Source organism: Nicotiana attenuata, chromosome 2 (genome assembly GCF_001879085.1).
Source record: "Nicotiana attenuata strain UT chromosome 2, NIATTr2, whole genome shotgun sequence".
Lineage (NCBI taxonomy): Eukaryota > Viridiplantae > Streptophyta > Magnoliopsida > Solanales > Solanaceae > Nicotiana > Nicotiana attenuata.
The window spans coordinates 8,740,145-8,753,839 of record NC_031990.1 but is presented as its reverse complement, the minus strand read 5'-3'; the positions used below and the strand labels follow the sequence as shown (position 1 = coordinate 8,753,839).

Sequence of the window (13,695 nt, the reverse complement as noted above, 5' to 3'; positions counted from 1 at the left end):
ACTTAAGGCCAAGGCCTAAAGTACAAATTGCCCATAAACAGAATTTGTTCTTCGAATTATAACAATCCAATATACGATTTAATACATAAATCTACTCCAAATGAGCTCAAATTTGAACATAACCTCCAAATATCATCAGTAACAAACCCCAATCATCAATTTGTCAAAATAACAATAAATCTAATGAACCCATTTTGCAATTAAGAAAAAAAAGAAGAAGAAGAAACCCTAAGCAATAGTAAAAAAGAAAGCGTCATAACAGTTCACCACTGTAAAACATCATAAACTACATTAAAATATGTTCAGAAACACGATATAAAATCACTGTCATCCGAAGAAGAAGAAGAAGAAGAAGAAGAAGAAGAAGAAGAAGAAGAAGAAGAAGAAGAAGAAGAAGAAGAAAATGGAGGAGGAGGAGAAAGAGGCATGAAGTTGTTTAATAAATGAGTACAAGTTAAAACTTTTTTAAAAAATGGGTATAGGTTAAAAGAGGGCGACAAAATAGGGTGCCCGTACAATTTTCCGTATTTCTCCTAGATTGGGAGGTGATAGAAGAAAGTATTATGTGAAAATATGTCATATTGGTTAAGGAGACAAATAAAGATGGACTAAGAAATTTATATTGCAATCTGAAAAAGATGGACGATAAGAAAGGGATAGGGAACTTGTATTGTAATTGTTACGATAATAATTTCTATTATGTTGGGTAGATTTATGTCTTCAATTTTTTCAACTTTAGAAAACGATTGTAATTCTTAATTACTCTGTCTAAACATGCAGGCCAATCGTGTATGACAGCGTCATGAAGGGTAAGCCGCCAGAGCAGTATAAGGTGTGTACTTGATGTATAACCTCAGCAGTATATTACATCAGAGCTCAAAAAAAGATTATTAGGGGAGAATAATTCAATTCTCTTTTATTTAAAAGCTAAATGTTTATGAATGCATAATGTATACAAATGTTTAATCGCAGTTACAAACTTTGTCTTATTTTTTAGAGTATTACCATCTTGATTAGGTTGAAATTCCACGGAAAGGAGCTCTAAATAATTACTTGCTTAGGCTTCATGGATAGGAACTAATGGCATTTTTCCTCCATAAATCTCTGGTATCTGACTTTCATCAATATCTTGAAGTAGAGTTGTCATTAGTCGTTTGTTTTCCACAAATATGATCTGATGAGAGGAAGGATAAAAATTAATTTGGTAAAGATAATTAATCTAACACAAGGTTTAACCAATAACTTAAGCTTGAGCTTGACTAAACTCTAGCATTGTTCCATCAAACCATATTAGAGTCTCACCTTCTTTTTGGTCTTGTTATCGATAAAAGGAGAAATAATTTTCCACAATGTCCAAAATAGGTAAGGAATATGAACACCAAGTATTTTTTCAAGTCTTTCAGGGTAGCAGTCCTGCAATTAATAGTATAGTAAACTTCAAGATTATGGACTACAATATGGTGAGCCGTTTTCCCACAGGGGAAAAAATTGATAAAGATTTCACACCCACACACACACACACACATATATATATATATATATATATATATATATATATATATATATATATACTCTCAAGCACTTTTGCGCTGTACATGTATTTTATCATGTTTCGATTTTTACTAGATAAGCTACTTTGTTTTTCAGATTACTAATTCATAAGAGGTTACAATTATCTGTATATAGAAGTTAAACTCAAGGAAAATAGATAACTAAACCTGTAAAATGGATAGAGCCCCAATGTATGCACGAGCATCGCTGTTGGCATAGCCAAAACCTTGGAGATCCACAATTGCCACAAACTTTTCCCTACCTGGTGAGGTCCTGATTAAAAAAAAAAATTATCAAGATTGCATGATCTCGACAGCTTCTTTGAAAAGGCAAATTTGCCAAGTGAGAATATAAGAATAGTGTACCTTGAACACAGTTTGTCTAAAGCCAAGACCACAAATCCTGTAAATGAAAACAAAAGTCTTGACTATAAATTACTAAGTAGCAGGCCAAGTACGTAGAACGGAATCAAGAAAAAGAAAATAAAAAACATACGTTTTAACTCGTCAGGACCACCTAGTTTATTATGAAAATGTCTGGCACCTAAAATGACAGCAATAGGGCGTCCTTGTTTGTCCACTCCTTGCATGAACATTTTGTTGTGTGCTATCTCATTTGGAGCCTCACTCGCTGAAATAGTCCCATTTGGTGCAATGTTTTTCTTCCATTTTAGGCATTTCAACAACATTGCCGAAGCTTTGTCCACGTCCAGCTCCCTAGCTCGAAGAAACCTTCTTATCTCATAATCATCTACTTCCTGGAAACAATTGACACACAAAAAAAAAGGGATAAAAAATGAATTTTACACCTAACCCAATCAAAAAATTTAGCTCATTTAGTGAGGATGGTTCAAAACCATGTAAGGAGTTAACAGTCAATTCCTTAATTAATGAGGGATGCCTAATATCTCCCGCGCGGCCAGAACAAGATATCTGGTGCATGAACAATAAAACATAAGGGCTCAACATTAAAAAAACCAAGAACGTGGATGGGTCTAACTCTAACTAGAAGGGGGACGTAGAGTGCTGCTATCCAGTTAATCTAAAACTCATTACTTTTGACATTAAACATAAATTTATGTATCAAAACTTATTAAATTTACAAAATTAATAGTTTTTAACTTATAATTGTAAACATACAACGGGTTCAATGCTAAGAAACTTAAGTATTTAACTCATAGAATTTGAAGCCTGAATTGGCCTCTCACTCTAACATCACAATTTAGAAAAATGAAGATTAGGCCAAATACATCCGCAAACGGCTGCTCCTAAGGTGAGTATTTTCCAAGACTTACCAAGGTCGGCTTTTGGGTAAAGTCACTGAAGCCCAAGCTTTAGGCCCCCAACGGTAGGAGGACCCACTTTTACCCTTTAACTTTTTTAACTAAATATTTTTACTCATATTACATATCCTGGTAAAAACTAAAAAGGAAAGATATCTCTGTTACTTAAAATGGGCCCCTAACGTGTAAATGCAAAATCTATGGAAGGAATCAAGTGATTATTCCTTTTTTTCTGTTTTTTTCTTATTAAATATTATGTAAATCGTCTCACTTCCTTTCTTGGTTTTTATAATATTCAATTTTATTTTTAAACTTTCTCAGTTCAAACCAAACGTTACTATTATTATTATTTTTTCTTTGTGCTACAAGAGATTCTACTGTTCTGCATTTTTTGTCTATCAAGCTAAAGCGTACAAGAAATATATTGAAAGCAGGAAATAATTATTTTCACATCAAGTAATGAATCAGGTTCTTATATTCCAGTTTTTAATATTAGTTTTCATCTAATCGTTTGTTTTTCTTGATATTTTTAATACATATGCATATATTATCCTTTTAGTATTTACTAAAATTTAAATATGTCAAATAGAAAGTATGATTCAGTTATTCCAAAAAGAAGAGATGATAATACTCTAATTGATAAACCCAATCAGATAAAAAGACTTGATTCTCTTCCAAATACTTGTATTGTTTATAAAATAATGGTAACAGTTCATGTAATAGTTACATTCGGCCCCCTCTATCACAAACTAAAAATTTGAAATAAGTTTTTTATAATTAAAATTGATAAAATATTACTTAAGATCACCATGGCACAAGAGAGATTGAATTGATTAGTTATATTATCAATTGAAAAAAATTTATTAGAATAAATTGATTATAAAATAATTATTCATAATTTTGAATCTCAAAAATCTAGAAAACTAGATGTCAAATAATTAATATATATGAAAATTTTTATTTAAGGAAAAAAGCTAAAGGTCTCTTATGGAAGTTTGACTTTAGGTCCCGATAATATTGAGCCGCCCTGGGACCTACAACATCTCATTCCTTTAACCAAAAGCTGTAATACGTAAAAACCTCTTGCACTTGATCATTTTAAATACAAAAATCTTTGATGTTTTACTTGTAAACGTAAGGAAGGAAACTAATAAAGAGTTCCTCCTCGCGTTTCACTTTGCTTAATAGTACTATTATCTTATTAGTCCTATTCAAAAAATAATAGATTTTTATATTTTCTTAATAAAAAGCTAGTCTTTCTTTTTTTCAAAATTTCGTGTCGAGTCAAACAAATTAAAATAGAGGGAGTATATAATACTTTCTTAAGAAAATCTTGATGCTTTACATGTAAACGGAAGGAAGGAAACTAACAAAGAGTTACTCCCTGCATTTCACTTCCCTGAATATTATTTTCTTATTAGCCCGTTTTAAGATAAAGTGATATATTTTTATACTTCCTTAATAAGAAGCTTTTGTAACCTACAAATGTTATATCATATTTATGATCACAAGTTTTAAAAATATGAGTATAACAACAGAAACATTATGATATATTTGAGATTTTTTTTTTCTTTTAAACTTCATTCATATCAAGTAAAACTATACCAAACAAATTAAAATAGAGGGAGTATATAATACTATTTATACCTTGGAAGAAGGATCCTGCTTTTCGACAAGAGCTCTCATGAGGCAAATCTTATTCTTCTCTTCTTCACTGATTTTGTCATCGCATTTTACTTGGATCTCTTGTGTTACTGATTCTTCTTCCTGCTGCAATTTTGTTTCAAAATGAATTCCATTATTGTTTAACTCCTTTGCCACTGCCTTAACCTTTCCCTCCATCACTTTCTTTCTTGCACCAATTACTAGCTGGAGAAATATACAATGCACAGAGGAAGGTCCCGAAATTCAAGATAACAAAATGATCTGCTTCAATTTATAGCTAATTTGGAGGAGGAATTTAAAAAGAGGAACATGGGGAGGCCAGAAAATTAAGACTTTACCGGAACGAGTAATAGCATGTTTGGTCAAGCTTCTAATATCAGCTTATTTTAAAAATTTCTTTTCTCAAAAGTACTTTTCAAAAATTACTTTTGGTGAGAAAAAATTCGTATTTGGCTAATTAATTTGTAATGTACTTTTAAGCAGCAACTAATATTTGGCTAAGCTTTTTAAAAGTATTTCTAAGTATATTTTTCTCAAAAGTGCTTTTCAAAAAAAATATTTTTTGCGAGATACTACTTTTTCCGCTTCTTAAAAACGGCTTCTGATTCTACTCAAAAATATTTTTTTCCTTCTAAAAGTTGGCCAAGCAAGTTAACTTTGAAAAAAGTACTATCGACATGAAAAAAAAAATTTTTTTTGACCAAAAAGAACCTTCGCCAAACAAACTATTATCAAATGGGGCCGCCGTGAATGTAGTTGAGTGATGAACTTAGAGGGACCAAATACTATTAAACCCGTAGAAATGAGTATCTATGTACTTGTATTATAGCTCATACGTCATCCAAATATTCTATGTGGTAAATGATAGGATCTCTCTGTCATGTATTAGAGATGTAAAAATTTTTGATAGGGAGCACGAATTCGAATTAATCGATTCTGGATACCATATGTTGGTAAAAGAAAATCATGCTAGATAAAGGTAGAACTGGAAATTTAAAAACTCTGAGTGCGCCTTATTAATATATATATTTTCTAAAAATTTATTTTGTAATTAATTTATTTGTGTATGTGTGTACGTGTTTGTTTTCATGCGTAACTTATCTAACCTAACTTGAAATTGAGGGTATTTGATATGTTTTCGGAAGAAAGATGTTGCTGTTCAACACGAGTTCTCATCCACATGTTATATGTTAGATCCGCCTCTAATATTAATGCAATTGGAAACCATATATCATGGAAAGATATATTGTACAAATATATGGGTTGGCTAGGAAGTGGGAGTGCACCTACTTACCTAACTCATAGTAGTTGTAACTAAAGAGTCTAAATGATTGTTTGGCCAAGCTGGAAAAATTAATTAATTTTATAAAGTGCTTTTCGAAAAATTACTTTTGGAGAGAAGCGGTTTGTATTTTGCTAATTATCAGTCTGAAAAGTACTTTTGAGCAATAATTTATGTTTGGCCAAGCTTTTCAAAAAAATACTTTTAAGTATCAAATTACAAATAAGGACATGAATAGATTTACATAATAGTTAATATTATAAGTTAATAAATAATCTCACAAAATTATTATTATAGATAATAATTAAATCTTTTAATTTTTAAGTAGAATATGAAAATAAAATTAAAAAGTACTTTAATTCTTTTAAGATGATTTAGATATATTAAAAAATTATTCTACAAATATAAAAGTATTCACCCCTGAAATCACTATCTATTAGAAAGCTATCTAAAAATAAGAAGAAATATTTATACATTAATATCCTAAGTATTAGGTCAAAGATAAGTAAGGTTATTTTGGTATATACTATATTTTGTTAAGGATATTTTTGGTAAGAATAAAAGACGAAATTACTTCTGCTTCTAGGGATAAACTACTTTTTTCTTTTCAGAAACTACTTCTCTTTCTTCCCTAAAGCACTTCCTCCCCACCCCCCCCCCCCCCCCCCGACTCCACCCCCCACCCCAAAAGCTTGGTCAAACACCTTAAGTTAGGTGGAAAAAAGTACTTTCGGCAACCCAAAACAAAAGCACTTTTAGGACCCGTTTGGCCATGAGTTTTGCCAAAATAAATTTGGGATTTTTTTTCAAAACTCATGTTTGGCCATAAATTTTGCCCACATTTTGGCAAAATCCCAAATTCAAAACTCCAAATCCCAAAATCACCCCAATTGCTGATTTTGGGCCAAAATCCCTAAACTTGGAAATTATATACATGTTTTTCCAAAATAAAGTTGGGAAATGTTTTAAAAACGTATGTCCAAACACATTTTCATCTTCAAACCAAACTTCATCCAAATCAGATTTTTCAAAACAAATTTGAAATCTATGGCCAAACGCTAGCTTAGACTTTGGAGAAGCTTGATCGAACACGCTATAAGACCACTTCGTTGAACCCCTTATTGCATTCAATGTTCATGTTCTATGGTTTTGTATCTAAGGCCTATGTGTAAATATGAATTTTGTTGCATTTCGACGTATCTATCTATATTATTATAAAAGCACGAATAATTTATGCTAAATATTGAACGACTAAAATATCCTCGAAATATTGATCGACTTTTATAACCTTAAATATTTCTATAAATTTAATGATATAATTATAAATTACCTAAGGTTGTAATTCTTTTCCTATTTAAACTACACCTAAGACAAACGTAAAAGTTGCCATGCTTTTCATTTTTAAGAGTCCTTTTAACTTATACAACTTTTAGGTTTAGGAGTATTTCTTATTTGGAGCGCTTTCTATTCCTTTAGTTAGAGTTCTTTCTTATTCTTTTCGAGTTAGGATCGTTACTTTTTTTTTTCTTTCAATTATACAATTTTACCTTATTTAATTATTATTTTCGAATTATATAGGCAAATATATTTATAGAAGAAGCCCTATTCTGCGGTCTTCATCACCGAAAATTTGGATAGTTTTCATTTCGAAGTGCAAAGTTATAGCTAATACAAAAGTAAAAACTGAACAAAAGAGTTATTTAACTATTTTACTAATATTAGTGAATAGTCATTTAATTAATTGTCTTAATATTTATAATTTTCAAAGTTCAACTAACTTTTTATATTAATCTTTTTTCAAATTTGAACCGTAAAATAATAATACAGTTTGTGATAATTGAAATCACTATCATTTTGAATGCTTCTAAAAGCTCCAAAATTATAAGGTCTTTTATATGTCCTTTGACTTCACATCAATTTTCGATGGCATGTGACTGAGTGCTGGATGCATTACCCAGGTAATATCACTCTTGTTTTCACTTTAGATTTTACGGCTTTTTTATTTATTTTTGAATTATACTTACTATTGAGATTTAATTACAAGGAGATTTGGTAACTAAGAATCCTATCTAACCATTTCTCACTTGAGTTTCATGATTAAATTTTTGATTATGTAATCATTCTATTTAAAACTAAGGCCTCAGTTTTAAAAAAAATAATTCCTCTAACGTTTTGGTTGCTCTGTCATGATAAGAACCTTTATTGTGGACATTAATATTCCTCTTCAAAATGCAATATATAGTTGTCCAAGAGAAAAATATGTTGCAGCATATACATTCGGAATTATTTGCCATTGTGCTTTATTTATTATCATTGTAAAACACAAGCGTAAAGGAAATTATTTTTGCACATATTTAAAAGGATGCTCTTCATTTTTCAGAGGCAAAAATTGAATTCTTGGGATGAACACATGCTTGGAAGAACAATATTGACCCATCATGATTTTTGCATGTTTGACGTTATTGTCAAAATCTCTATATACCGTCCTTGTACCATTACATAAGTCATTTGATGGATCTAAGTTTCTCAGTAACATGATGAGTTTATTTTTTCCCCCAAAATCGACTTACATAGAAGATCAATTTTAAATTAATAAGAATATCTTCAACTCTCTGATTAAAAGTAGCTCGCAAATTAAAAAAAAAAAATTACTAATGCATCACGAAGCCTCAAAGTAAACCAAAATAATGTAAAAGAAAAATAAAGAGATTTGGCTGTCAAAAGAAATTAAAAATTTACTAAAGTATGTGTTTTGACATGTTGGCCTTTATGGCTGAGTGGAAGAGCAACAAGGCATATGGTGAAATTTATACAAATTAAAATCTACAACTGTTCTTAATTGAACGAGAACTCTTTAAGCATTTAGATAGTTAGAACCTAACCTACTACAAATTAGATATAATTACTGTGAAAGAGTTTTTGTGTTTGTTATATACACAATAACATAAACTTGACAATAAACATGTATGGTGGAAGGCCATTCGGTATTTGAATATTTAAGATTGTATCTGCCGTAACTTATTTTATACCATGGACAATTATATGTTGCACTTTCAAGAGGAATATTAATATCACAATAAAAGTTCTTGTTATGACAAACCAACCAAAGCATCAAAACGGAACATACACAAAGAATAGCATTTAAAAAAAAGTCTTAGGTAAGATATGATCACACTGCATATTTATAAACTATAAGTACTTAATAATATTATTTAATTAAGACGACTAAATTGATCATTTTTGCAGGTTCATATCTCTCATTAATTAAATTTGGTGTCCCTTCATATAAACAATTGACTAAAACATCACATGTTATTACTCACGTGCAATGTACGTTCATAGAAACTAGTATTACATTAAAAGCACAAAGCCTCTTAGCGAAATATCGTTCGTCTTTTTTACCCTTTAAAAACAGATTTCACATTGGACAAAATTATAATTTTTAAATTATTTTTCTAATATTTAGGACTTTAAAATTAATTAAAATTTTAATTATTCAATATTTTCTTATTTAACTAGGTTGAAAGTCCTAATATTTAGGACTTTAAACTCAATTTTAATCATTTCCTTATTTGAATTATTAATATATTACATCTTATTCCTTCTTAATTTCTTAACATGGAATTAAGTGGTAGAACATCTACAATTCGCTAGAAAATAAATATTTGTGTCGCAAGTAGTTGTTTAAAGTAGACAAGAAAAAGTTAGAGAGAAACACTTAATTTTCGGGAAATTATTCTTTCATCTCTTAAATTATATATTTCGTAATATATTTGCCATCAACTCTTTTTTAAAACTATAACATTGAACAGGAAAAAGATTTCATACCATATAATTTCTATAAAAAGGTCTGAAGTTTTTTTTGTTTTTTCTGGTTGTGCATAAAAAATTTAAATCTATATTTTGAGTTACGTGAAAAAAAAAAAAATCCACCTCAACCCCATTTTCCTTTCTTTGATGAATTCGGATGCAAAATTGGGATCCATGATTATATATTTGGAATAAGGAAAAAACTTTTTAGAGAACAAAGAAATAGTATATTAATGGATTTTACTTTGTCATAGTTATTTTTTTTATGTATAANATTTTATTCATTAATAGAACAATTTACATTCGCGAGAAATAAAAAAGACCTCTTATGTAATGATCATGTTTATGTCTATTAGAATGGATTTAAATACTTATTGAGATGGAATACACGCGCAACGCACATACTTAGTAATCATGATAATTTTGATCTGTTTTCTATAGATCTGTAGATCACAACCAAGTCGAACCCTCCCTGAAAGGAGGAAAATGACGAAAAAATTTAGGGGTTTTTTGGAAAGCTAATTATTAAAAATTCTCGGAAAAAAATTGAGAAAAGTTGTGTGTGTAGATTAATTCTGATTTTTTTTTTTCAAAATCACTGCTTGTTTCTGGTAGAGATCTAATTTCGGGAAATCAAAGTTTGCTTTTTCCAACAAAACAAAATTGATTTTTAGTTTCAAAAATAGTTTTTGATTTTTTTCTAATATAAATAGTTAATTCGTATAACTCAGAAGTTGAGAAACAACATCTACCATGCTCCCTAGTTAACGGATGTAAAATTTAATTTCCTATATCAAATTATATTTAGCCTTTGATTAACTGGAATTTTATTAAAATATCAAATTGCTGAAACGAAAAGAACTAACATCAAATACTTTCTCTGAGTTTTGTTTATATTTGTATGGGTCAAAATCGAACTAGAAAAATTCGACACGCGGAGACGATCGTCATGAGTGACCTACAAAGGAATATGGGCAGTTTGGCCGAGGTCGATCAATGATCAAAAGAACAAGCCGTTGAGTGGTTCATCAAGGCCGAGGTCGAGCCGCAAAGTAACGGCTAGTATAGCTTTGGAACTTTCAGAGTGAATATCCAATAGAATATTCTTTCTATTTGTAGCTTTTAGGATTCTTTTGGGAATATCCTATATAAATAATATGAGAGATAAGGCAAAAGGCATGTAATATTCTATATGATAAGAACACTTTTGAAAAGTAAGCTCTCTAGATAAATACGAAGGATAACTTTCTGAAGAGATTCGCTCCTTTTCGTATTATCTATTGTCATTTCCACCAGATCCGAGAAAGTGCTCAACACTCTCTTATCTTCTTGTCATTCATCATTGTCAGAAGGGGGAATCATTCACCTCATTCAATATTTGGTGAATCTTCCTCCTTATTTATATTTATTGACATTGATTGTCATTTAATACTTGATACTTCATACACACTATTATATTCGACACATTTATTGTTAGCATATTAATTTCGTTCTTCACTGCTCATATCTTTTGTACTGACAACTCGAGATCTGAAGTTATTAGCTTTAACTAGGATTAACCCTTTTTAATAACTGCTTAATTTTGTTTAACCAAAGATTATCATTTTTTGGTCAAATAATTTGGAGCCGTCTGTGGGGATATTCTAGTTGAAATCTTAGTTTCTTTCAGATCTAAAAGAAAACAACACAAAACCTTGTCTTCTCTTGCGTGCATAGTGGAACATGGCAGGTAATGGAGAGGAAAGAATGAAGGCAGTAGACAGTCTTACTAACAACCTCCTAAACACCATCAACGAAGTCACTAAAACAGATGCTGAGGACGTGACACCAAACGCCTCCCCTAGGCGGAGTGGTTCACCCCTCCCTCACGGCAGCATCACGACCTCACATGGTAAAGGGGCCTCTACATCCACAACGGAAGAGGCACCACCGGCAGTGAAAAAGCTGCTCGAGGCATGGTTGACAAACACGCTGACTCTTGACAAGCCCGCTCAAAGGACGAACAGAGAAGATGCGAGAGTTTGCGTCGCACCAGCGACAGACGAGCAACAAGCCCCCCCCCCCCCTTCCCCCCGCGTAACAGGTATTACTCACAACATTAGTGATCCATGTAAGGACACCCTCACAGTCTTTATGAGGAAGATGGAGGAGATGGAGAACGAGAACAAAATGCTCTGCGACCAAATGAAATATTATCAAGAAAGAGTAGACAAAATACCCGGCGCTTCAAAACTCTTACCAAAAAGGGACGCCGGTCGGTTTGTCGAGCAACCATACAGTGACGAAGCTGCACCGCACGCCATACCTAAAACCTTCAAAATGCCGCCATACTTGAAAATATACGACAGTACGACGGAACCTGAGGATCATGTGACCCACTATGTCACCGCAGTAAAAGGCAACGACCTCGCCAAAGAACAAGTGTCATCCATACTACTGAAGAAGTTTGGTGAAACCCTCAATGGGGGAGCATTAACTTGGTACTCACAGCTACCTGCACGTTTCATAGAGACGTTCGAGGAAATGGCCAACAAGTTTGTAACTGCCTATGATGGGGCTAAGAAAGTAGACGCGAGGGTGAATGATATATTTGCCATTAAACAGTCACTCGGAGAAGGACTAAGAGATTTCCTCGCCCGATTGAACCGCATGAGGATGACCTTACCAAATGTATTAGAGGGAATGACAGTAGCAGCTTTCCAGAATAGGTTAAATAGGAGCGGTTCGAGGGCGACCAGAAAATTGCTAAGCCGACTCATGAAATATCCCCCCAACCACTTGGGACGAGATACACAACGCCTACTGCGCCGAAGTGCGAGCTGACGAGGACGACCTCAACGGCCAACTCAACGGCTAACCTCGATCCAAATGGAATTCAGGAAAGACCGAAGAAATGACAACAGAAGGGACCATGCAGGCTGGCGACCCAACCGTGAAAGGCATCAACCATATGTCAGAGTCATTGTCATACTGCCTCCCCTCATGGCAACGGCCCATCCAGGCTGCCAACAGGGACTCACCGAAGCGAAAGAGGTTTGCCTCCAGTACTATCTGCTCACAATTTCTGTGTTTCTCCCTCAGAAATAGTCTACACCTTGGAGAAGCTCGGTCAAAAAGTGAAATGGCCGCAAAAGATGAGGTCCGACCAAAACACCAGAAAGTCAAATGCCCTCTGCAAATTCCATCAGGAACGGGGCCACACAACCAAGGACTACATTGCTCTAAGGCAAGAGGTCGTCAACATGATTCACCAAGGACATCTGAAAGAACTTTTGAGCGATCGAGGAAGGGCAAACTTTGCTCGAGGATGCGAACAGCATCAAGGGCCACCAAAACCGCCCTCCCCAACTCGAACCATCCAAATGATCATCGGAGGAGGCAATGACGCGTCAATCAACAGCGTAAAATTCACGACCACCCACAAGCTGAAACGGTCAATCACTCATGAACGGTATGACGAACTCAAAGAGAGTATCATCTTCGATAAGTCGGATACCCACAGTTTGGTCTTTCCTCATTAGCGCTCTTGTTATTACTTTACGCATCTTAGATACAGACGTATAACATATTATGGTCGATGATGGGAGTGGCGCGTGCATTGTCCACCCTCGAGTTCTCGCACAAATGAAGCTCGAGGATAGGATAGTGCCACGTTGCATCACACTGATAGGTTTTAACAATGCAGTTGAACGGACATCTGGAGAAAACACGCTACCCATCCTGGCCGGCGGTGTCACTTTGGAGACCACTTTCCACATCATGGATCAGGATACGGCGTACAACGCCATCATAGGTCGGCCCTGGATACACGCCATGAAATTCGTCCCCTCCAGCTTATATCAAGTCATCAAATTTCCCACCCCTTGAGGGGTACTCAGTATCTGCGAAGAGCAACACACTGTGCGAGAATGCTATTGCGTCGCCCAAGACTGCACACACACTCAAAAATTGAAAGGCAAAGCCGAGGCCTCATAGCAATTAACGGAGTCGGGGTCGGGTGATGATGAAGGGAAAGACGTCATCAAGGACCCCGAAATCATAGAGGCCATAGGGTCGACCGTAGAGGATCTCGACCCCGTACAACTCGACAAAGACGACCACAGCA

General features: G+C 33.5%; 1 protein-coding gene across 2 annotated transcripts; it reads right to left on the bottom strand.

The window, feature by feature from the left end:
• On the bottom strand, positions 822 to 4,852 carry LOC109243994 (random slug protein 5-like). Of its 2 annotated transcripts, XM_019411018.1 has the most exons (6): positions 4,481 to 4,850; positions 2,047 to 2,308; positions 1,917 to 1,953; positions 1,719 to 1,824; positions 1,303 to 1,413; positions 823 to 1,174 (listed from the first exon to the last, which is right to left on the bottom strand). In XM_019411018.1, the coding sequence occupies exons 1-6, from the start codon at positions 4,673 to 4,675 to the stop codon at positions 1,058 to 1,060; spliced, it is 828 nt and encodes a 275-aa protein (XP_019266563.1). In that variant the 5' UTR covers positions 4,676 to 4,850; the 3' UTR covers positions 823 to 1,057. The 2 variants fall into 2 exon arrangements, with proteins under 2 accessions (XP_019266572.1, XP_019266563.1); XM_019411027.1 differs by lacking the exon at positions 1,917 to 1,953 and having other exon boundaries at positions 822 to 1,174; positions 1,719 to 1,777; positions 2,065 to 2,308; positions 4,481 to 4,852.

Coding starts and splice junctions, on each gene's coding strand:
- LOC109243994 (XM_019411018.1), bottom strand. CDS start 4,675: ATGGAGGGAAAGGTTAAGGCAGTGGCAAAGGAGTTAAACAATAATGGA. Junction 1,954..2,046: donor TGGTCCTGACGAGTTAAAAC/GTATGTTTTTTA, acceptor TTTCATTTACAG/GATTTGTGGTCTTGGCTTTA. Junction 1,175..1,302: donor ATAACAAGACCAAAAAGAAG/GTGAGACTCTAA, acceptor TCCTCTCATCAG/ATCATATTTGTGGAAAACAA.